This window comes from Amphibalanus amphitrite, unplaced genomic scaffold (genome assembly GCF_019059575.1).
Source record: "Amphibalanus amphitrite isolate SeventyFive unplaced genomic scaffold, NRLGWU_Aamphi_draft 000326F_arrow, whole genome shotgun sequence".
Classification (NCBI taxonomy): domain Eukaryota; kingdom Metazoa; phylum Arthropoda; class Thecostraca; order Balanomorpha; family Balanidae; genus Amphibalanus; species Amphibalanus amphitrite.
In genome coordinates this window covers 455,425-478,928 of record NW_024881821.1, presented here as the reverse complement: position 1 = coordinate 478,928, position 23,504 = coordinate 455,425, and the positions used below count along the sequence as shown (strand labels likewise).

Sequence of the window (23,504 nt, the reverse complement as noted above, 5' to 3'; positions counted from 1 at the left end):
GTATGGAGAGAGTTTTTCTCGAATAACTTTCGAACTAGTCAATATAGGAACAAACTAAGGGCAGCATCGTGATCCTCTCGTCAATCCGCATCGAATGATATATATGTTGACCTCGAAAGGTCAAGGTCAAAGGTTGACCTCAGGTCACGTGACCTCGAGGTCATCATGTATATCATTCGATGCGCCTTGACGAGCTGAACACAATGAGACCATCCGCGCGGCTGTATCTGGTTCCTGTATGGAGTTATTGTCAAAAAACCGCTGGTGACCTTTGATGACGTCACATGACCTTACAGCTGCCCAACAGCAAAACAGACCTCAAGATAGTGAAGGTTGATCGTATATGAGGTCATGTATGGTTTATGGGGCCATTCCGACCCGTTTTAGTGGTAAAAACTATTAGGTAAAAACTAAAAAAAAATTCCCCCATTGACTTACCTATAATGGGGAGGTCGAGAAATCGACCTGACCTTAGGTCACCGATATCAAAATTCCGAGATATACAAATTGTAGCTACTAATGACCTAATAACATCCTGCGACTTTCAAATGCCTCCGACATCTACTGTAGCTCTGGCACGGTGACAAAGTTGCAAAAAAGTGACTTGAGGTTGGGTCATTCAAAGTGACCTGGTGACCTGACCTTAAAAGTTAGGAGGTTCAAACTTGCACACCATGTCGTACCAAATTTCGCGCTATTCGCGAAAAACCTCAGGGGGGGGCGGATATCCGCTCCCCCCGTCGGTGCGCGGGTTAAGACCTGATCATTATATATCCTACTTTTCAGTTTCCCTGCACTTGTTCCTGCCCTTTTTTGCCACCATGTAAAAAAGCATATAAAAATAGTCACCGAAGGCGTTATCCCTCAGCACGCAGCGCCCGATCGCAGATATTTGATCAATCCGGCCAGAGGCGAGCGGAGGCAATCCTATTTCCCGCACCTCCCTTCTCTGATAAACCCCGCACAAAGGATAATTGCTGCCAGATTAGGATCACTCGCCTCCATTCCCGAGAGGAATTATCTACACTCGATGTTGATTTAATCAGCAATGCTCAGTGACGTACTCCGTACCTTGGTCAATGGTCATACCTTTTAACTGCTGTGACCTCGTAGCGTTTACGGGATATTTTGTTGGTCTATCCCTTATGCATTTTTTAAGCAGACTAAGCAGTGTCTTTTATTCTCGGTAGATATTTATGAGGAAGCTCCCAACGTGGAGCAAAGGAAATACATAAACGGGTATGCCAAAAATCAGTGATTTCATGAGGGGTAATGGTATATAATTACTTTTCCCGTTTTATGGATGCCTATTTGGAAATTATCATAACCAAAATTAAGTGTCCAAAACGCAAAAACAGGGTACCGAAAGAGAAGCTCGAAGCTCCAAGGGCTAATTCGCCTCCCCTAGCCAAAAGATAAAGCTCGCGAGGAGACAGACGCGGGGGTGACGTGGTGGTTCGGTATAGAGGTGTCAATTTCAGAAATTTCTTGTCCGATGTCCGTCCAATGTCCAAAATCCTAGCTCACCTTTGTCCGAAAAATGTCCAAAGCATGGATTTGTCCGAAAAATGTCCGAAAGCTGGATAATGGAAAGAGGGTAAGACTCTTGTGCTACTTAGCACACCTTGATATTTGCAATTTTCTTCAGTCTCTTTTCTGTTATTTTTCAAGTGAGGCAAATCTATTTTTGGATTCCCTACTTAACTGCTTTGGTGTCTAGTGCTTCCCACACGTCTATGATTGTACATCATAGGTATTCATAACTGTGTTATCTCATGATGGGCTTGCTGACAATAATGTCATCGATCTGTATTCTGTAAACACATTTTCAAATTTAGAGTTAAAAGTTGGCACAGTATATGTAGGTATGTACCTTATTTGACTCAGAGCTACCCGCTACATGCAATCACGTTAATGTTCATCTTGCACTATAATTATGAATGATGTATAAAACACCTATCCCCTGCCAATTTTGATGACATGTTTTGCAATTTGCATATTGATGATGGAAATAAGTTTGAAGTTTGAACTTAAACTTTTTTAAGAAATTTGTTAATTTCAACTAGTTTTCCGAATATGTCCAATGTGTTTGTTACTTGTCCGTCCGATTTCCGAATCGGAATTCGGAAATTTTCGGAATTCCAAAATTTTCGGTTCCGATTGACACCTCTAGTTCGGTACCATTAAGGCCGGTGGTTGGTCGGTTTTATCGCTGAAAATCACATCAATCACGGGGATGGAAGAGACGGGAAAAAGACAAAGGGAAGAGCGGCCATAGCGGACCGCTAAATGGGGCGGGAGGGGGACAAGGGGACAGCTAAATGGGGCGGGGGGACGGACAAGGGGACGGCTAAATGGGGGCAGGCGGGGAGGAGAAAGACTGGGGAGAGACGGCACACCGTGGGCTGGAAAATCGGTCAAATAGCGCGAAAAAATGTTCGTTAGGTGTAAGCAAGAGAGGCTGACACTTGTAGGGAAAATATCACGGAGAGAATGTTATCCCAACGAAGTTATAATAAGATATATGCTGGAAGCGTGAACAACCTGACTTGTGAAGTTCAAGACGGAATTCGGTTAATTACGTGTGTAAATTAGCTTCATTTTAACGTCTTCAAGAGGAGTTCAAACAAGCTACTTGCCAATTTATGTTGGTATGAATCATAGGGACTTTCCTCGCGTTATCACCGTCCGAACAAATAAGCTTTTTAGTATCTACACCAGCATTGTCAAACTGTTCGCTCGTGATATTGCATGACTGTCGAACGTCTCACATATTTCATTTTTTCAGGTGAAACGCTGAACGACATCGTCCAAACCTACTCAGAAATAAGAAACCATGAACTGACACTGGTAAGCAATAACTCCTGGCCCACGTAGCAACAACACTCGATAATTCAAGGCCCTGGCCTCAGCTCAGTCGTTGTAGATTGTGAGCACTGAGCAAATACTCCGTAACTTTCAACGATGCTTTCGCATATGACGTCCCTCTAAGAATTTTTATTACTGTCGTAAAGAAAGTACCGATTCAAACTTCGTTCAATCAAACTCACAATGTCTTAGGCTATTTAACTGATGCAATCATGCTCATCCGAACGGTAGTTAATGAAATTACATGCCCCACCCCCTCAAACTACCTTAACACGCGCACCGACGGGGGGGGCGGATATCCGCCCCCCCCCCCTGAGGTTTTTCGCGAATAACGGGAAAACCGCGGCGTACGCGCCGCGAAATTTAACCCGCGCCCCGCTGGGGGGGGGGGGCAGAATCTGCCCCCCCTCCCGTTTTTCGCCAATAACTTCTAAACGCGTTACGCCAGCGACGTCAAACTTTCAGTACCTTATCATACATCAATTTGACACGTTCCCTGAAAATTTGAGCGAAATCCGTCGGAAATTTTTTGAGAAATTGACGTTTTAGTGACGTCATGTTCGCCATTTTCGCCTCAAAAACGGCAAAATTTCAAACGCCGCTAACATCTTCATTTTTAAAGGAATCAAGACGTAACAAAAAAGGTTATACGTGATTCTACTTTGTCTATTAAATGGCTATCTCGGTTTTTTTTAATTTTGGTTTTTGACCAAATTTTTTCCAAAAAACTGACTTTTTTGGGAAAATATTTATAAAATCCAAAATTTTGAGTTTATCGAAAAAACCGGAATATATGTCAAAGAAGAGGTCTATGTGCACCTACATACCAATTTTTAGAAGAATCGGTTCAAAAATGTGGGAGTTATTCAAAATTTTATGACGTCAAGACACACAATTTTTTTGAAAAATGATTTTTTTTGGAAGTTCTAGAACTCGTACGGAAACAAAAATAGCACCATTCGATTCGCCGTGAAACACTGCATCGGATAGACACCTTTTCAGGCCTTAACAACCAACTTCAAAATTTGACCTCACTTGACCTGACCTTGACCTGAAATTCATCCAGAGGTGGTCCATATCACTTATTGAGTGTGCCTATTGAATTCCATGAGTAAAATGACCCATAAAACATGTGTCGCACATGCCCTTTTCTATATTTTGTTTTTGGTGACCTGACCTGACCTGACCTTGACCTTGACCTTTGAATGACATTGTGTGCAACGAATATTGTCTTGGTAGTCTAAGAACACGTTTTGGGCAATCAGTCTCAGTCCATTCTTCGGCAACTACGGTGCAAGGCCGATACTGTAGAAACTTGCATTTTGTACCCTTGACCTGACCTTGACCTGACCTCTGACCTACTTAAGCAAAAAAATTTGGGCTCTTAAGATCCGCCTTGTTGAGAGCTTTCGATTGCCGTTTTCCCCGTCTTTCTACGACCATCGGTTCGGAAGTTAGACAGGGGGGGCAGAATCTGCCCCCCCCCCCCCAGCAGGGCGCGTATGGCTGAATAGCCCAGCGGGGCGCGGGTTAACAGGACTATTCTCTCATCAATTTTACACATGGTGTGCAAGTTTCAACCTCTTAACTTTTAAGGTCAGGTCACCAGGTCACTTTGAATGACCCAACCTCAAGTCACTTTTTTGCAACTTTGTCATCGTGCCAGAGCTACAGTAGATGTCGGAGGCATTTGAAAGTCGCAGAATGGTATTAGGTCATTAGTAGCTACAATTTGTATATCTCGGAATTTTGATATCGGTGACCTAAGGTCAGGTCAATTTCGCGACCTCCCCATTATAAGTCAATGGGGGGAAAATCAACTCCCTGTTTTTACCACTAAAACGGGTCGGAATGGCCCCATATACCATACAGGACTTCATATACGATCAACCTTCACTACCTTGAGGTCTGTTTTGCTGTTGGGCAGCTGTAAGGTCATGTGACGTCATCAAAGGTCACCAAAGGTTTTTTGCCAATAACTCCGTACAGGAACAAGATACAGCCGCGCGGATGGTCTCATTGTGTTCAGCTCGTCAAGACGCATCGAATGATATACATGATGACCTCGAGGTCACGTGACCTGAGGTCAACCTTTGACCTTGACCTTTCGAGGTCAACATATAGGTATATCATTCGATGCGGATTGACGAGAGGATCACGATGATGCCCTTAGTTTGTTCTTATCTTGACTAATTCGAAAGTTGTTCGAGAAAAACTCTCCATATCTACACCGCCATTTTGACTTTTTCGACCCCTGTGACGTTATCTTTGACCTGACCTGAAAATGACCTTTGTAAAAATTGTAGACCTTGTCCGTGCGTATCCGATGCCTTTTACCGCTTGCCGCTATCTTGCTTCGTTCTCGAGATCTCAGGGGGGAGGGGCGGTCATCCGCCCCCTTCCCCCCCCCCCCCCCCCCGTCGGTAATAAGTTGGCGCAGACCCCCGTCGGTGCGCGTGCTAATAGGGAATTCTTCGGAGTTCGGAGGTCACAACTCACAGCGCTTTATATCCACGCAACATCTAACAGCGTTCCCACTCTATCCATCCCATCTCCCCGGAAGTTGGTAACTTCCTGAGCTGACATGTTTGCATTTCTAACTGCCGTTTCTGCCCTGCAGTTGAAGGCATTCTACGTAGACCTGGTTGCGCCGATGGAGACCAACATAGAGAAGGACTGGAGAGTGGTTCAGGCGGAACACAAACGGTTTACGGCTCACTGGCGGACTCTGCAGGACAGCTTCGGTCGAGCTCAGGTCAGTATGCAAGACAGGAGAGCCTCGGTTGAGCTCAGACCAGTTTTTTTTCATGGGGGGGGGGGGGGGGAGCTTCGGAATCGGGAGAGCTCAGTCAGGTCAGTGCACTGAACAGGAAAGCTTCGGTTGAAATCGGGTCAGTTTGTAAGACAGGAGAGCTCCCGACAAGCTCAGGTCAGTATATCGGATTAGGACAAGAGCTGCAGCCCGGCACACGTAACGAAACACATCAGGATGCTTCGAATGTGCCTCGTCAGTGTACCTACAGTGCAAGAGCTTTGGAAGCGTTCACTGCTCAGATGGGGGAGCTCCCGACAGTCCCGGGTCGGTACTCAATTTACTCAATTACCAAAACATCGGAGCTTTATACAGACAGAGTTCATCCGTCAGTCACCTCTTGCCGCCAATGGCATTCCCAAAATATAGGTACATGAAAGCACCTGCCTATTGTGCTATCGCATACCTAACCGCTTAGCCGCGCGCTAAGCTGTTTCATCTTTGCATTTAATTTTCACCGAATCGGCGGCTGCTTGGAAAGCCGCTATCGTTCGCAGACAGGCTGCCAGGTTTCAGAACAGACGTGCTGGCAGCCCACGTCTTACCGAGAAACCTTAGTCTGGTGTCGGAAGCCAGACGGGCGGGCGCCGTTCACAGAACAGTGACGGCGGGGCCCCGCGACTCCAGGGCAAGCTGAAAGCTGTCGTACTGTTCGCTGTCGTACTAACAGATCGTGTGGTAATGACCACGGTCGTAATACGAGCTGTCGAACTCTGAATAATGAACATTACCCGCGGTGCCTGGGGGTTCCGGGGCTGTTCTGAAAGCTACCGTTCCGTACTAATATTGTATGCATAGACCACATACAAATATAGTGCTTTAAGATATATGCTTCCGATATAGTAAGCGCATGACCCCCATGCCGACAGGTTGGTGTGAAGAAGAGCCAGAAGAAGTTGAAGAACAGCAAGAGCAGCACAATGCTGGACAAAGAAATCAAACAGATCCAGAGGTTCGACGAGGAAAAGATCAAGTGCGAAATGTTCCTCGAGAAGAGCCTCAAAGATGTAAGGATTCGCAAAACCAATTATTTCCTTTTACTTCTTGCTGTCTTTAAAATAATGAAAAGTATGTTTTGACGTGGGCTACGTTAATTGGTTAAATTTCATGAACCACCGCCTAGTCGGTACACTATTGCATCGTTCTTGAAGGCACCCCAACCACATGTAGGCCAATGTTTTGACATGTACCTAATGTGTATTTCGCTGTCATGACTGACCTGATGACCTTGCACTGCTTCAGGTCATGACCCAGGAAAGGCGGCGCTACGGGTTCGTACTGGAGCGGCAATGTTCGCTGGCCAAGCACTTCCACGCCCTGCACAGAACGGGTGAGTGATCGGGGTTTATCACTCGCGAGCGCGACCCCTGTGTAAGTTTGGTGGGAATATTAATATGTACTGTAGGTATAATTACAGAAAAGTTAACTGTCCTAGGCCTAGAACTTTGTCTTGAGCAAGATGTTTACTGGTCAACCATTTCCTTTCCATGAACGTCCCAAGATCATTAATATCATAGCACGGAACGAAATGTGTAACCACTTTAAGATGTTTACAATTGGATTCATTTTAAGCGTTGTCATCGTCCACCTGCAACATATCTATTATTTTCCCATTCCTTTAGGAGAGAGCTGTTTGGGTCCGAAATTGGAGCAATGGAATCAGGTGGCCCAAACTAGGGAGAAGCTACGCTCCGATATGGACAACTACTTTGGAGGAGAGTCTTCCCAGGTGAGTATACTCGATGTGATCTAACGATGAAATTGATTATGAGTTTTGAGCCTAATTTTGGTTGGAAGAGGTCAACCGACTCATTCACCTCACTGTCTATTATGATGCAGTCAGCATTTCGAGTTTAAATTGGCTTTTTAATGTGTAAATGGGAGTGTGGAATGTTGGCAATTGCAGCCAGTGCCGTATGAAAATTATGTGAAAAGTACCTACCATGTTTCATCACTCGGCAAAATTGAAGGCTATTGGAAACTCCCTAAGGACTGTTGCTAATCTATTTGCTTTGGAACGTAATCCGAATGATATACAAGCAGCTGACATGTCACTGTGTGCTGTGTTCCAGTTTGAGTCAGCCTCCTCCAAGGACTGCAGCGCCATGCTGAAGCGGAACCGCTCAGTGGACAGCAGCGTACTGACCTCACCCGACCAGTGCCGGCTGATGAGGACCCGCTCCAACTACGAGTTACACTCGTCCACCAGCTCCTTACATAGTGAGTCCATCAGCTTTGAGTACTTAGCTATATAAACTCTGACTCCACCGCCTTTTTAAACAGTACACAGCGAGTCCCCGAACGTCTTTAAAGTGAGTCAAGCGCGCGAGGGGAAGAGACGGCGCAGAAGATGTGCCTGAAGCAACCATGAGCTGTGTGTCTAACGATCATCCACTCCTAAATGTAAATGATTATCAAACTCGCGGTATCGCTAGCCGCACTCATTTCCTGTCTGTTTTAATTATTTCCCTCCCCTCATTTCTAACCCCCCCCCCCCCGCTCTACCCCGGCAGTGATGTCCGACCCTGTCGAACCGGAGGTACCCTCCGCCGGTCCCGTCCGACCCGCCTGGGACACTGACTCCAGCGACTCAGCATCAGCCGGCTCCCACAGCGCCGATAGACCGCTGGTCAGGGCGATCTACGCCTACCTGAGCAGCGGCGAGCATCAGCTCAGCTTCCATCAGGGGGATGTCATCGCCTGTATTGGTGAGAGGGGGAATACCTACTCGATGGGAATACTGTCCTGGTGAATGTAGAGTTTCACAATGGGATGCTTCATAAGTGACATGTCTATCACGAAGGCTAGGCTTCGTCACTCATCATCTTCTGTAAATTGGGTCTTCGGAGCTAGGCTTCCTGAAAAAAATGTTTTCATGACGATAAATATCGCCTGTTTTGGCGGCGTGATTGAGTCTGATGACTGATGAGATCAAATTGCAATGACAAACGTAGTAGTTCAGTTTTCACAATCGGGCAACTGTGGTGTTTCGAGCGTGGTTTCCCGATAGGATACTGACTGGCCTTTCTTCTCACCCTTGGTAGTAAGCCTATCTTCCACCTCTAACGCTTACGTCTCGTTCACAGGGGAGCGGAACAAGGGCTGGCAGTTTGGCGAGAACGTACGGACCCGCCGGTGCGGCTGGTTCCCCGCTGCCTACACCGAGCCCGTGACCGACTCAGCCAGCTCACAGGGCTCAGAGTCCAGCGCCGAGTGAGTCACCGGACGACTCACCGACTTGCTGACCGACTCAGGAGCCAACCCACTGCGGACTTATCGCATATACTTATTGGAGACTGGAGAAATCACTGTCGCCATCTCTGACACTGACCTAGATGTCGACACTGGCAATGTCTGTCCCAAAGGGTGTCTGTCCACGGCTTGCCAATTCCATGGAACAACGTCAATGTTTACGCTCGACGCTGACAATCTTTACATATTTTAGAATACGAAGCATTGGAAGGACAGTCTGTTCAATGGCAAATTCAGCGAATGAGGCTTACAATCCTTTCCCCTATCGCTCTTCACAGGGCGTCAGCCTCAGGCAGTCGGCCGCGTTCACTCACCGTCCGGCCGGAAGAGGCGCCACTGTCGCTCTCCACCTTCCGTCCGTCGCCGCCAGGGGCGCTACCTACGCCCAGCCGACGGCCTACCAGCGTGCATGCCGAGCTGACCAGCCGACTGGCGGCAAGAAAGGTACGAGCTCTATATAACGGGGCGGATAATAAGCGCATCACGCAGCTTTGTAACGTCTTGCAGGATGCCGGATCACGGATGTGGGTTTTTGCACATCGATGACACAGATGCCAGGGCTCAGACCCTGTGACAAAGAAGTTTCAGCGCCCCTGAGCTTAGTAAAATGTCGGGCATGGAACTCGTATTCCCAGCCATGACTTACAGGCAGGCATGACGCTTCGTCGTCTTCTCTTTGAGGGCTGTGATATGCGGCGAAGGTCACCAGGCTTCAGCGCATGGGGGGAGGGGTATGGCCGCATTGTCCCCTCCACTGGGTCCTCCAATGCATCAGCCCACCCTTCCTTGTTGACGATGACATAGTCTCGTGACTGATCCTTGCCTTTGACTGATGAGCTCCTGTCTTTTTGACTGTTCCTGTCTTCATTTGCAGCTCAAACCTGCTGGTACATCTGGACAGCTGCCTCCACCGCCACCGCCGCCGCCGCTGCCTCCAGAAATGAAGCGCTCTCAGACTACACCGGTACTAAACGGACCAGCTGACACCAGCCTGCATAGCTCCAATGACTCAGGTGAGGAAGAAAGAAAATCTTGTGGAAGCAAGGGAGAGCGACAAGTCAGACAGCCCCAGACCAAGCCTAGGCTAGGTGATGTGTTAGAAAAGAGCCAAGGCTTCAGCGAGGGTCAAATGTCGTAGCGGATTCTTGGGGTCTGAGGGTGATTGGTTGGGGCGGGTTCATGTAAAAGCAAAAGGCGCTGTTGTCTGCCCCTCATGCTTTCCGCAGCACTGACGATGCCACGGGTTGTCCGCAGGTTTTGGAGCGGACCAGCACCCTCCTGCGCCGGAACAGTTCTCCTCAGACCCGCGGTCAGTGAATGAAGACGGCCAGAAGTAGCCAGTGGCTGCCTACTAACCCATACCCTTCGGAGCAACCCCTGATCCTTGAGCTCCCATTCCTGCTCTTCAACAGTCAACTACCAAAGTTTCGTTGACCTAGCACTCTTTCTGTGTATGCTTTTAGAGCTCCTTCTGTATTTCTAATGTTTTGTTTTTCATAGATGTTTGTTTTGTCGATTTTTTAGTTCGTTCGCTTGAAAGCTTTGTTGAACCTCGTAACCTTAGTTTTATTTTTCGCATTTTGTTTGCATTTTGTTTGGTTTGCATTAACACTGCGGCGTGGCGTCAGGTCGACCGCTGGAGGAGGTCTGCCTCAGACCCGCCAGGGCTGGCTTATCTTCAGCCAAGGCGACGACACGGAGCTTCTTCGGCCCTACCTGGGGCCATCCGGCAACAAGGGCGTCCAGTTTACGGAGGAGCCTTCTAGCGGAGGAGGCAGCCGCAGCGCGTCCCTACTCGACCACTTCGTCACCATCGACCGCAAGGCTCGCCGGCGAGCGAGTCGAGCCCGGCTCGGCCGCAAGGCCTCTCTGCTGCGGGCGTTTCGTCCGACCCCCGACCAGCCCCTGAGTTCCGACGAGTTGTGGCGAACGCCGGAGGTGGAGCGGAGCGGGTGGTCCTCTCCGCCGGCCACCATCCCCGAAGAGCCCTCCGAGCCGGGGCGCACCAGTCCTCGCTCACTCTCCGAGTCGGACCTGCTCGACCTGGACTCGGGAGACACGCTACTCCTGGTGCAGGACTACAGGGCGCTCACTGTGGCAGGAGTGGAGAGGAGAGCCACCAGGGGTGGGGAGAAGGAGAGGTCCAAACCCGGTCAGGGGGCGGAGAGAGAGGGACGACGTGGTACCGCGGTGTTCGCTGAGGAGCCTGCCGTGGAACATCTCAGTCCGGAGGAGCCGGTGTCGCTACCGGTGGAGAGAGCCCCCTCTTCACGCCGCTCCCCGGCCGGGTCGTCGATGTTCCGGGGCATGGCCTGCCTCAAGTCTGCCGGCCGCGCGAGACGCTCCACATCGACAGCTCCTCTCCAGTCGATGACGAATGTCATCGGAGACGATTCCGAGCCCGTCAGCCTTCCGGTCGACATCCACGCGTGCGCCGCGCGTCGCCGCCGCGCCGTGGACGTCGCCCGTCGCCGCACAGTGGGAGCTCTCGTCAGTGAGAGACCCTCCGCCCTGGCGGTCAGCACCGCTCGAAAACACGACACCGTGTCCATTTTCCAAACGGATGCCGAGTACGAGGAGCTTCGCTATGACGCCGCTCCGGCTCCGGCTCCGGCTCCGGTGTCGTCCGGAGCCGGACGCCGGAGATCCGGCTCCTCAGAGCTCCGGCGGCACCACAGTGTGGCAGCTCCGTCTGTGAGTGAGAAGCTGCGTCAGTTCAACATCGACTTGTTCAACTACGGCAGCTACTTGTCGAGGAGGCTGTACCTGCCGGAGAAGGACAGTAAACTGGAGGAGACTGAGGAGGGACAGCGGTGCGGGCCCTGGTACGACCTGTGGGCTGCCGACAGTAGCTGCCGGAAACAGGTACACGGCGGGGGAGGAACGGGTGGCGAGGGGATGGAATAATGATGAGAGGAGACGGGAGGGGACAGAAACAGAATAACGGAAAGTTGGGACGGGTAGGCATGACTATTCGGTACAGGGGACACCGACACTCGACAGGCTTCGTTATGAAGTCAAGGAACGCATTGTTGTTGGTTGTGTAATAACTAGATACGAGTTAAGCTTTTAAGCCTGTCACGGACTTTGTTCGGTATTATTTGTGCATGTGTTTGCAGTTACACTAACCAATTAGTCGCCTCGCTACGACTCCTAGCACTTTTTGGCATTCCTTCATTGAATAAGCTTTTACCGTCGTTAAGATTTTAGGAGCGCCCCTGCAAATCCCGTGCAACTTCTGGCTACACCTGAAGATAGCTTTCTTTTTAGTTATATATTTATGTCAATCCACACTGCATAGGAATTACTTAATCTGTCGTTGTAATTATTCCCTAATTTTAGCCGCAAATAACCTGCAATTTCCTTCCGCAGGCTGAACACGGCGAGGCTGCGTCGGCCGCCATCAACCAATGACCGATCAGCACCGCAGATCACGTGATCACTCGACCGGGCAATCGCCTGGTCACGTGTCTCAGGCCACCAGCAACAACCAATCAGCGCTCAGCAATCGACGATGAGCTGAAACATGGCGAAAAACTGCTTAGAATTTACTTGGACGTCTGCTCGGTTGGACTTAGCATGCAAGAATTATACGGCAATGAACAGTGAAATCGGTTACGACGGTAGCTAAATGCAGTACACCAACCATGAAGTAACGGTGCAGCTACAACTACTACGCTGATTTTTCATTGAGTTGTAATCGGATGAACTACGTTCGAGTCCCCAATGTGCGGTGCCCAGTTCTTTCGTTACTTTACGAGGGACCAGGAAGGTCCCTACGATATGCAGTTAATGTTGTTGCACTGTATGTTGTACCGCGTCAGGATGGGTTGTGTGGGAGTTGGGGCGATCTAGTTGGGTTACCGTTGACGTTTAAGCGAATTCTTCTAGATGTTATGTGACACGGAAGCAAGTTTATATTTGTTTTTCGGAAAATTGCCTCGCTATCCCGTTGTAATTATCTGATACTTGTTTAGGATTACCATATTCAATGCATTTGCAAGTTAAATTCCGCGAATAATTAAGCTGCTGCAAATCCTACTCTGAGCTATCATTTCCAGCTCCACTCAGTCGCCTATCAGTCACGTGACCCTTATGCCGGGTCGGCTATCCTCTATGACACGACCACGTGACCCGTTAGGCAGGGTTGGATGCCCGCTACACAGTGAACGTATGTAACATGGGGAAGACCCATGGGTCTGCTATCCATGGTGAGGCGTTGTGTCTCTCTTGCTGGGCGTCACGACTGGACCCAGACTGACGAATATGGTAAATGTGAACGCTAACCAAAAATTTAGATAGAACTCGTATCGTTATTTTTGCAAGTATCCGTCGATGTAGAAATAAAACTGTTTGTGGAATTGATGAGATGTGTGATTGAGTTAAGTGTAGACTTTTGTAAAAAATGGGTGAGTGAATGTGAAATATATACCTATCTTATTTGTATATGCGACTATTAAAAGTGGTTCATTTCTGCGTTTATTGTTGCCGATGAGGGATGCTTTTAGACGGATAACTGGAACAAGTAAGCACAAGACTCAGATAGCGGATGCTATAGCTAGGAAACGCAGCCGGTCGTACAAGACAGTATAAAGATAATGATCCATCTCGATGAAACATGGTCATTTGGAGAGATAGTCATCAAAACAATCCAACAAATGAATAGAAAAGGTGCGGTCGGTGAGGTTTTATTCGCCTTATACAGTTTTCAACAATTTTAGGGACTAAATGGATTGACTAATGAATACCTCGTCCTCGTGTTTAATTACATTATACCATGAGAGCCTCGTAAAAATAATAATCGTATTTCAGCGACTGTATATCGCCACACATATCTCAAACTCACTTTCATACCAGTACTAACGTCAATTGCACTTAACCCTAAACAGCAGTCAGCTCAAATCCCACCTTATGTCGCCAACAGCGTATATAAATGTCGTCCTCCGGCTTTATAACTTTCCTGCCCTGAGAAACTCGAGCTTTCCCACCCGCGCGCATTTCCAGACCGTCTTCCCGCCGTCGACACATCTCGTTCCTGCCCGCTGATTGGTCGGACGGTAGACCGTCTCCAAGGGGGCGGGGCTGGGCAGGCGGCGGCTGCGGGCGGCGGGGGAGGTTCTCACGGGACCGAGGGGCCGCAGCTCCGCGAGGTGTCGCCGGGTTGTCAGTTGTATTCCAGACGTGAGTGAGTGAGGTTGGGTGGAGTCTGCGTGTGTTGTGCGTGGATATATTGTTCAGTGATCAGTGATCAACGCATTTATGGTCACGGGTGCAGCTGTCCGTGGGAGGATAGTGTGATGTCAATCAACATTGACATCAACATGGATGTCAATGTTGGACCAGAAACGCAGCGAAGAGGGACGGACGTCAGCTATAGCATACTTCAGTTGGTGAGTACAGTCCTTTACGTCCGGTCTCGGCGCTAGGATTCATTAGTGACGTGATCCAAGTCGACTGCAACTGTGCATTGTGTAACATTCTGAACGTATTATACTCGTAATATCGGTTCACATAATCTTCCGGACAACTTTTATATTTAATACATTATTCAGCACCGCTCCATGCAAGAATATCGCCGTAGGTTCGCAGCAAACCCATTGATTGGGTATTGGAATACTGTGTTGGCCTCAGGTGATCACGGGTTGTCATATTGATCAATCATTATCTCTCGTCTAGCTACAAGCTACAAGCTAACGCACACCTAAACCAAAGTTCGGAAGTTGACTTTACCAACGAGTTACGACACGATATTAAATTTTAATTATACCTACCTTCTTGCATTCGCTAACAGCTGAGGAGCCGGTATTCAGTAGTCACTTTCATACCAGGACTAGCACAGCTAACCTTTGGGGCTCGACCCACCCAGGCCTGCCCCGTACCCGGGCTATAGCTCGGGGGCACGATGTGTTCAGAGTAGGGCAGAGGGGCCGGGGACGAGAGAGAGTCAGTCTGGGAGCAGTGGTCGGCGTCGGATAGCAGAGGGCTCTGCGTAACAGGACACCAAAGTGAGTGGACCAAGCTGTCAGTCGATATGTTTAGTAGCTAATTGACTTGCGTTCTCTGCATCGCCACTACCCACCCTCTAACTATCCCTATGGACTATCCCACCTATCCCTATCTATGGACTATCCCACCTTCTAAAATGTTGTTAAAACCAGTTAAATTGTGCCCGACTTTATAGATTGGATGACCAGGAACACGGTTCTGGCATTTATTTTTCATTAAACACCTTAGGCTTCCCATATTCCAAACACAAACTTTCAAATATGTGACGTCACAGCCCAAAATTACCTCCTTCCCCAGGCCACATTACTGTCATAAAGCTGATTCTTTTTACTCTGTAGGCACCACAACAAAGTTCAGACCAAGTTTTAAGCAATTTTTCAACGAACAAACCCATTTAAATCAGAATGACTAAACGAGGTGACGTCACACTAACGGTCGCTCCATGTTGAAGATAGGGCCTTGTACAAGGCCCATTTTCAAATGAAGGGAACGAATTTCTTCAACACCAAGAGGCCGCGGGGGTTGCAACCTAGATAGATAGTGGTTTCTGAACCTCGCCGCAAACTTGACTATCTCAACTCAAACCCCATGTTAAAGGTGGGATAGTCCCTTTAAGTTTTGGTGGCTTGGGGAATGCAAGTAAATGTGTGTATGAATAGCATGATAAATGATAGCATGAGCATGATAGCATGATATAGCATTGACCGATACTAAAGCCTATACCTACCTTAGGATAACCTGATGTTCAATGATTGCAAAGCTCAGGTGGGTGACGGCACGTGATCGCCTGAGGCGGTGGAGGGTAAACATATCTTCGTCATTTAATGCTCAATGCAATCGCTGCGACTGCGAAAGAACGCGACGCGACGCTTCAGTTGATTGCTTTAAAGTTGAATTTTGAGGTCACAGGTCGGGTCAAGGTCAGGTCTGAACACCTGAAATCGGGTTTTCAGAGTAGCATTGGACTTCAGAACCTCGCAATGGGCGTCTCTCGTCATAAACTGCCAAAACGGTGCACAAACAATCATACAAGGCCTACAAGAGTGTCAGATCCATGTAGGCGTCAGTCAAGCATACAGGTCAAGTTCAAGGTCAGGTCAACGGTAGGCTAATATCCCCGAAACTCAAAACTGATATTCGCAGCCTGTGACACATGTTTTATGGGTAATTCTGGGCGTAGAACACGGTGGTGACATTCATTTTATATGTGTACGTGTTTGGTTCAAAAAGTTCAATTTGAAATGCATGTATCATGGTCGTGAAGTAGTCACGAGACATTGCCAAGATTCAGTTCAAGATTTTGGAAAATGTGGAACGATAATCAAAAATCGAAGATAGCCATTTGATTGCTCATGGTATTAGCAGTCTAATGGCGTTCACGGCATGTCTGTATTTTTATTCTCTGATTTTATGATTTTTTACATACGCCGTTTTTGGTCAAAAACTCAGAAATCATGACATCACAAAAACTTTGATATCTCAAAAATTTTCCGGCCGATTTTTTTTTTAACTATGTCACAATAAGCTTCAATCAATTCCCTACAGGCACCCAAATTTTGGCACGCCGTTTTTATGCCATAGCGCGGCGAAAAAGTGGGGGCCTTTAACGCCCCTCTCCCCCCCCAGCAACTCGCGGGATAAATTGATGAAATAGAATTGCCACAGGTAGGGAATAATCCGATCCAGATGGTGTATTCATTACCTTTCCACACATCATGCTATAAGCAGGCCACCATTGTGGTGGCCGTAAGAAATTCGGCGAATACTCATTTGAGTGTTCCCCTCCACGGAAATCTTTAGTAAAAGGCGAAAGATTTGTACGTTTTGAAGGGAAACCAGAGATGGTTCTGGGGGCGAATTTTCAGGCTATACCACGCACTGGTTAGATTCTCATCGTTAGTTTTAGCTCGATTATGGCCAGTGCAGCTAAAGTTATGTTGTCCTATGCAAGAAGTGCGCTGTCGTACCCGCAAATAAGGTTTACCTCTTTCGACAAGTTTAGTAACTAAAAAAAAACTTCCTTTGTCCACCCAATAACTCCATATCTCTCCAAAAATTAAGGCCCCTCGTTTTACCCCATCTACCGGGTGTAGCTTTAACCACAGCTTACGAAACAGCTCACCGAGATATTCACTCCGATTAGGACGGTCATGAAGTTGGTCCTAGGATTTCCTTGTCCATGAATCCAGTTTCTTGTCTATGAATAATGTTTTGGAAAGTGTTTGCATAATCAGCGTCAGTTCATCACTACACCATCCCCTTCCACACCGTTCAAATATACTGACCTCCCCTACACCGTCCCTGGCGTCGCCCCTGCGCGCTGTGGAGTGTGGCGGGCCGCCGACAGTGGCGCCTGTGGAGGGAGCGGTAGTCGGCCGGCCACCGCCGGGACGGAATGGCAGGGGCGCGGCTTGCGTCTCAGTTGAACATTAGATGTGTTGATGGGGACAAAGACGCTACGCAGCAAGCACAGAAGGTCTCGAAAGCATGAACCGACAGCTCCGCAAGTCACATAAAGCAAATCCGCAACATAGTTGACTTGGAAGTTGGACATCCCGGTGAGGGCCATGGTCCCACCAACAAGTGTTGGGTAGGTATCTTGAAATCAGGTTCGGTGTCACCTGATAGAATTACTCTTTGCTCTACAAATGGGTACAGACCACCGTTTAAGTAATGTGCGGTTTGACTAATCTCAACAGATGGCTTTGACTGACAATTCTTATTTACGGAGTGATCCACGAGTTGGCCAAAATATAAACTTGAGGCTGCAGTGATGGCGACACTGCAAGCTACATCCCAAATTTCATTGTAGCCTGGTAAATCGTTCCTAAGCTAGAAGCAAAGCGTTACCACGATTGAAACCACACATTTTTTCTGCGATGGACTGTGCTTGCAGCACAATTTAGAACGACTTGGGCAGAAAGACCCTAATCAAGCTTGCGGGATCGTCTATGCACGTATAGGTATGTCATGCCTGCAGCCTGATGTATCAAAACGCCACTGCCATGCCCTGAGCAAATGTAATGGTTTAACACGTATACGTGTTGACTGTTGACGCTGTTTTGTCTTTTTGCTTCAGTGACCATATCAAAGCGACTGCACAAGACAGCTGGAAAGCGGCACAACATAGTAGGACCTGATTCAGGTCAAATATCGAGACAGAAACTTTTGTTTTTTGTTTTGTTTTTTGTTTTGTTGGGTTAGGCCCTTTCGGTCTGACGAGACCATTTCAGAGCCGGGAGGATGACAGGAATTGGGGGGACACATTGGTCTGGGCAGACACCCTAGAGAGTCGCCGGGGCTGAGCCCGTCCGAATGGACAGGCCGACCAGCCCCCCAAGCACTCTCTGCACCCGGCTACGGGGTGCGCTCCCTCGGGAGCAGCGGTGCCGCTCCAAGGGAGCAGCCCGCATGAGATAAAGGTGCCTGTCCAGCCCGGAGTGGGGGTTGCGGCGTGGAGGAGAAGAATTTCAGTATCCTGAGGATAGAAGCACGGAACGGTGCAGAAACTGCATTTTCAGGGCAGGTCATACCTATCACTGCCGTTTGACGACAACGCGATCTCCGCAATGCGAAACAATGGTGCGTTAACGTCTTTGACTCTTTGGGGCGATGACTTCAGTGCCCAGAGTCTTTCACTACGGAGAAGAAGCTTGCGAAGTATCAAGGTGTGGAGTCCAAACAACTATGAAGATGTTTGCAGCCTGCTCCGCAAAGGCCATGCCATATAGCCAAAAAAACATTCGGTGGAAAATGTATACTATCATCACAGCCCCCACTGATAAATCGAAAATGACAATCGAAAATGACAACGACACCCGGTGTTCCCAGGCGGTCACCCATCCAAGTACTAACCGGGCCCGATGCTGCTTGACTTCAGTGATCGGACGGGAACTGGTATTTTCAGCATGGTATGGTCGTTGCCGATGAGAGGGCTCCAGCTTCACCACCCATATCTGTAACACAAAAGATGACGTCACAGCACTTCTACTCACCTGAACCCCAAATACCATAGTCATTTCCACGTCCTGAGTGGTCACTATAATGTTGACGTTATTCATTCAGTAACCGTCGTAGTTGCACTGTTAGCTTTAAGAGTGGCGACAGCTAAAACATGAAGCGTGTCCCGGGTCACTGCCTCGCCCTGGAATATGTCATATCCTGTTCCGTGCACGTGCTATCTGTCATGTGTCCTGTTCTCTGCCCTGCTCTCCGAACTATGCCCCCTGTACCCTGCCCTGTGTCATGCCTCGCGTCCTTCCCTGTTCCCTGAACTGTCAACTGTGCCCAGCCGGAACCCTGACCTGTCCAGTGTCGCGGAGGCGCGGAAGGAGAGACGACTGAGCGGGCCGAGACTTGTATTGCAACTGTGGTTCTGATTCTGATTGGGGTTCGCCAGTGCCTGTGCGTTATATGCAGGGTGGTTGCACAATGAAGGACCGGTCCGCCGACCCGCCGGGTCGGTGGACGGTGCCGACACGTGGGGAAAGTGACGGCTATTTCTATGTAACAAAGCTTGCACGTGTACTCTCTTTATCATGATATGGAAGAAGGGAATCGGTCCCACATTATCTTCCCTCCCCCAGGGAAGCGCAGGGAACCGAAGCGATCATAACAAAGAGAGGAAACGTTTAGCTGACGGAGAAAGAAATTTCCATATGAGCGTATCACCAAATGGTATGAACAGATAAGTAAGTTTCGTGACAATTACACCTACTACCGGGCGATCCCTCCGCACTCTTGGCGGGGACCGTCCCTGGGCATCTCCATGGCCCTCGGCATCTCTGGCCGAATATCAATACAATATAATTTCAGTGAATTGACCACGATTAACGTATTTGAATGTTCATACCTTTGAGGACAGGCTCTTCTTTACGTTTACTAGTGTCAAAATGACACGGCAAAGTGCAGGCAAAATTTAAACGCACTTGCAATTTCTCCGTGAATTTTGGGGTGAGCAACCACAATGAAGCGCAACAAACGACAGAACACTGACGAAAACGGATAATGAAACAGTACGGTTTTTGAAACACATCGAAGTTAAAACAAATTTCACAGCACAATTTCACTGTCACTTTTTGACGAAAATACAGCAAAAGTTCATAATGGGTGAATATTCTTGATTTTGGGTGTCAATTTGTCTTGAATTTAGCGTTGATATTTTTTTTCTTCTCTTCTCTCCTCCGATCTTGAGTCCTTCAGCGAGGTGGTGTCCATCACTCGATGACGGTGAGTGGGACGGCGCTGGCTGACGAGCCGTGCGCTGTCGGCGGGCTCCGTAGTAGTCCAGGGCAGCTGATGACGTTGCCGCAGGGCAGATGGTATTGCCGGGCAGAGCTACTCACTGGAGACGGTGATGTCGGACGATGACGAGTCCAGGATGGTCAGCTCCCTAGTCGATGACGTGACGTAGGGGCGATACACCGTCACAGAGCACGGACTAACCAGACTGCGATGTCAGTGCAGATGTAGAGGCTGGGGTCCGTGGTGAGGGGCACAAGTCCCCTCGACCGCCGCTGCCACCATTGTCGCGGAGGCGCGGAAGGAGAGACGACTGAGCGGGCCGAGACTTGTATTGCAACTGTGGTTCTGATTCTGATTCGCCAGTGCCTGTGCGTTATATGCAGGGTGGTTGCACAATGAAGGACCGGTCCGCCGACCCGCCGGGTCGGTGGACGGTGCCGACACGTGGGGAAAGTGACGGCTATTTCTATGTAACAAAGCTTGCACGTGTACTCTCTTTATCATGATATGGAAGAAGGGAATCGGTCCCACACCAGTGCATACCTTGTGTCCTGCTCAGTGCCCTATGCCCTGCTCTCCGCCATATTGCGATCTTACGAGGCTCGTCTCAATTGATCTCAAATGAGAAGTTTCAGCATTCTCAGTCACTCATGAAATATGATAGCTGGAGAGGCGGCAAGCTTCTGCTACCTTCGATAGGTGGCGGTGGTGTAGCCCGCTAGCCCACTGTTATCGATATACCAACAACGGCCTATAGATGGCGTTGGTGTAGCCCGCTAGAGCCCGCTGATGTCACTCTATGCTATGGGAGTCATTACTTTAGTCATGATCATGTTACTTTTTGACTTAAATTTCTTCAAATAAAAAAAGTTAACATTTGTAATAGTCTAGGTCGTTTAATGATTTATGAACTGCACTGGTAGACTTGTGTTGTAGTAATGATTGACCATAATAGACCAGCAGATCATTGGTCTATTGGTCCATAACTTACTCTCTGAACCATAACTTACTATACAGCTCATAGAGGGCAGTTTTGTACTGCACCAAATTCTACGCTGAGTTTTTAGAAATTGTTCTGTAACGTTTTCTTCTGAATCTTAAGTTAAACAATGCTGACAAGGGGTTCAGTACCATACATTTTTACAAAGCAGCTTGCGCCGTTAACGTTTTGTGTTAGCTTTAGGCTATCCTATGAACTTCTACTAGGAAGAACGTACTCCTCAGTCGCTATGGGATATATACGGAAAAATCGCCGGCGGAACTCATACTTACCTGGCTCAGAGGATCCCGTGATCATGAAGGCGGTTCCCCCAGGGCGAGGCCCTTCCATTGCACTTCGGTTGGGTTGACCCCTGCGATTATCCCAAATGTGGATAAGAATACTCATCTGGAGAGAATACTCATCACTACTGTCATACCAGAAAATTTCAAATATGGTGTAATCACACCAGTCTTCAAAGGGCATGGCGCAGACCCGGCTTGTGCAGATAACTATAGAGATATTTCAGTCCTCACTATACTGTGCAAGATATTTGAAAAGCTAATAGTCAGGCGAATGAGTGAAGAGCTCGAGGCATTTGGCATTCCATCTGAGCTGCAATTCGCTTACAGCAAGAACCGAGGAACTTTACAAGCAAACTTCATACTCCAAGAGGTGATATCAGCCAACAGGGACTTGGGTAAAATAGTATACGTAGCATTTCTGGATGTCAGAAAATGTTTCAACTCAATATGGCATGATGGGCTTCTGTATAAACTGATGTGCGCAAATGTGTCACCAAGGATCATACTGATACTACGGAACCTCTATAGGGAGTTCAATGTCAAGGTGAAAATCCAAAATGAACTATCAAGGAACGGAAAGATAGAGCAAGGCTTGAAGCAGGGAGGAGTGTTGTCAACAAGCCTCCTTATACTATTCATGGATGACAAAATCAAGGCGATTCAGAAGGAGGGCATCGGCGCTGCAATCGGACAAAGGAGAGTGGGAATAATTGCCTATGCTGATGATGAGGTGCTGATTGCCACTGACTCGACAGAGCTGCAGAGGCTTCTAGATATTGCACACAAGCACAGCTGTCTCTGGCGATATAGATACAATGTAACAAAATGCAAGGTATTGGTTTATGGGAAAAGAGCACATGACACTACTTGGCGACTAGGAAACGAAGTGATTGAAGCAGCAGAACAGTACACCCACCTGGGGATAATCATGGCACCAAGAGGAGTAACCAGAAAAAGAATAGAAGAAGGCATGAAAAAGGCCAGGCGAGCCATGTATGCACACTGTAGCCATGGTATGAACATAGCGAGGATGAGTCCACTCACTCTGTATACAACCTGGCGAGTCTATGCAGAACCAGTGCTGACTTACAGTCTCGCTGTAACAAGATTCTCAAGAGCAGACCTAATGTATATGGAGGGAATGCTCCTACGCATGTATCGCTTGATGCAAGGACTCCCTGCTAAAGTACAGAAAGCAGTGGTGTACCTGATGATCGGAGCACTCCCATGCAGGATCATGATCATGAGAGTGGCTTTACAAGCTCTGAAACTTCTCACAGGAGCAGCAAGATACCATGAGCTAACCCGGTACGTACTGCTACACGGTGCGGTGAATGAGGAACGTCGGAGCAGCTTGGCTCGGCAATGGGAGGACATGTTAGCAGACCTAGGACTCCCAACTCTGACTCAAATGATTCATGGCTCAACTTCCCAGGAAGAAAGGAAATGGAGCAAAGCCTTGAACCATGCTATACAGCACCACACTGAGGAGGAATACCGGAAGGTAGCGTCTAGCATGAGAAGCCTACACTGGATGAAGCATCTGTTGCCACTAGCTGGACTGCTACAACCCCCTGACCAGTTTTGGCCAGCCAGCAGATACAGCGCAATAGGAAGACTGGCGACCGCCACCAGGATCAAACTACTTACTGGACATTCCTGGGTGGCGGGAGGAATAGTCAGGCGACACAAAAAGGAACAGGGCATCTGTCCTCTATGTAAAGATGGGCTTGAGACACTGGAGCACTTTCTCTATGAATGTATCGAGCTACTACAAGCAAGGGAAGAGGTACAGAAGAGAAGTGGAGCAGTTCTACCGAGAAGCCACAGCGCAGAGGAACTAATACTGGAAGCTAGCCCACAGGTCAGCTGGATGATTCATCTGCTGTACAGGATGAGAGTGCAGGCAGAAATCAGTGAAGCAGCAGGACATCCTTAAGCCCATCCTTCTATGACCATCCCTCGATTTTCTGGCGCCTGTGACGTAGTGTTAAAGTGTAACTGATGAAAGGCTAAGCATTGCATCCACTGGATGGAG

General features: G+C 48.3%; 1 protein-coding gene, 2 non-coding genes and 1 pseudogene across 3 annotated transcripts in view; 2 read left to right on the top strand and 2 right to left on the bottom strand.

The window, feature by feature from the left end:
- Window positions 1-13,378, top strand: part of LOC122388522 — an 89,235-nt gene extending 75,857 nt beyond the window's left edge. Inside the window, exons 4-16 of the mRNA XM_043379705.1 lie at window positions 2,789-2,850; window positions 5,489-5,623; window positions 6,550-6,687; window positions 6,923-7,010; window positions 7,303-7,409; window positions 7,753-7,900; window positions 8,194-8,388; window positions 8,767-8,893; window positions 9,211-9,376; window positions 9,807-9,945; window positions 10,187-10,241; window positions 10,561-11,797; window positions 12,305-13,378. Coding sequence (XP_043235640.1) covers window positions 2,789-2,850; window positions 5,489-5,623; window positions 6,550-6,687; window positions 6,923-7,010; window positions 7,303-7,409; window positions 7,753-7,900; window positions 8,194-8,388; window positions 8,767-8,893; window positions 9,211-9,376; window positions 9,807-9,945; window positions 10,187-10,241; window positions 10,561-11,797; window positions 12,305-12,346 — 2,639 coding nt within the window. The 3' untranslated portion in view covers window positions 12,347-13,378. The remainder of the gene's footprint in view (window positions 1-2,788; window positions 2,851-5,488; window positions 5,624-6,549; window positions 6,688-6,922; window positions 7,011-7,302; window positions 7,410-7,752; window positions 7,901-8,193; window positions 8,389-8,766; window positions 8,894-9,210; window positions 9,377-9,806; window positions 9,946-10,186; window positions 10,242-10,560; window positions 11,798-12,304) is intronic.
- Window positions 13,379-16,664: 3,286 nt separating this feature from the next.
- Window positions 16,665-16,782, bottom strand: LOC122388571. Its single transcript, XR_006257832.1, has one exon. It is a non-coding gene; the product is annotated as a U5 spliceosomal RNA (small nuclear RNA).
- A 1,962-nt stretch (window positions 16,783-18,744) lies between these two features.
- LOC122388575 lies at window positions 18,745-18,863 on the bottom strand. The gene has a single exon (XR_006257835.1). It is a non-coding gene; the product is annotated as a 5S ribosomal RNA (ribosomal RNA).
- A 2,583-nt stretch (window positions 18,864-21,446) lies between these two features.
- On the top strand, window positions 21,447-21,584 carry LOC122388569 (annotated as a pseudogene).
- The last annotated feature ends 1,920 nt before the right edge of the window (window positions 21,585-23,504 follow it).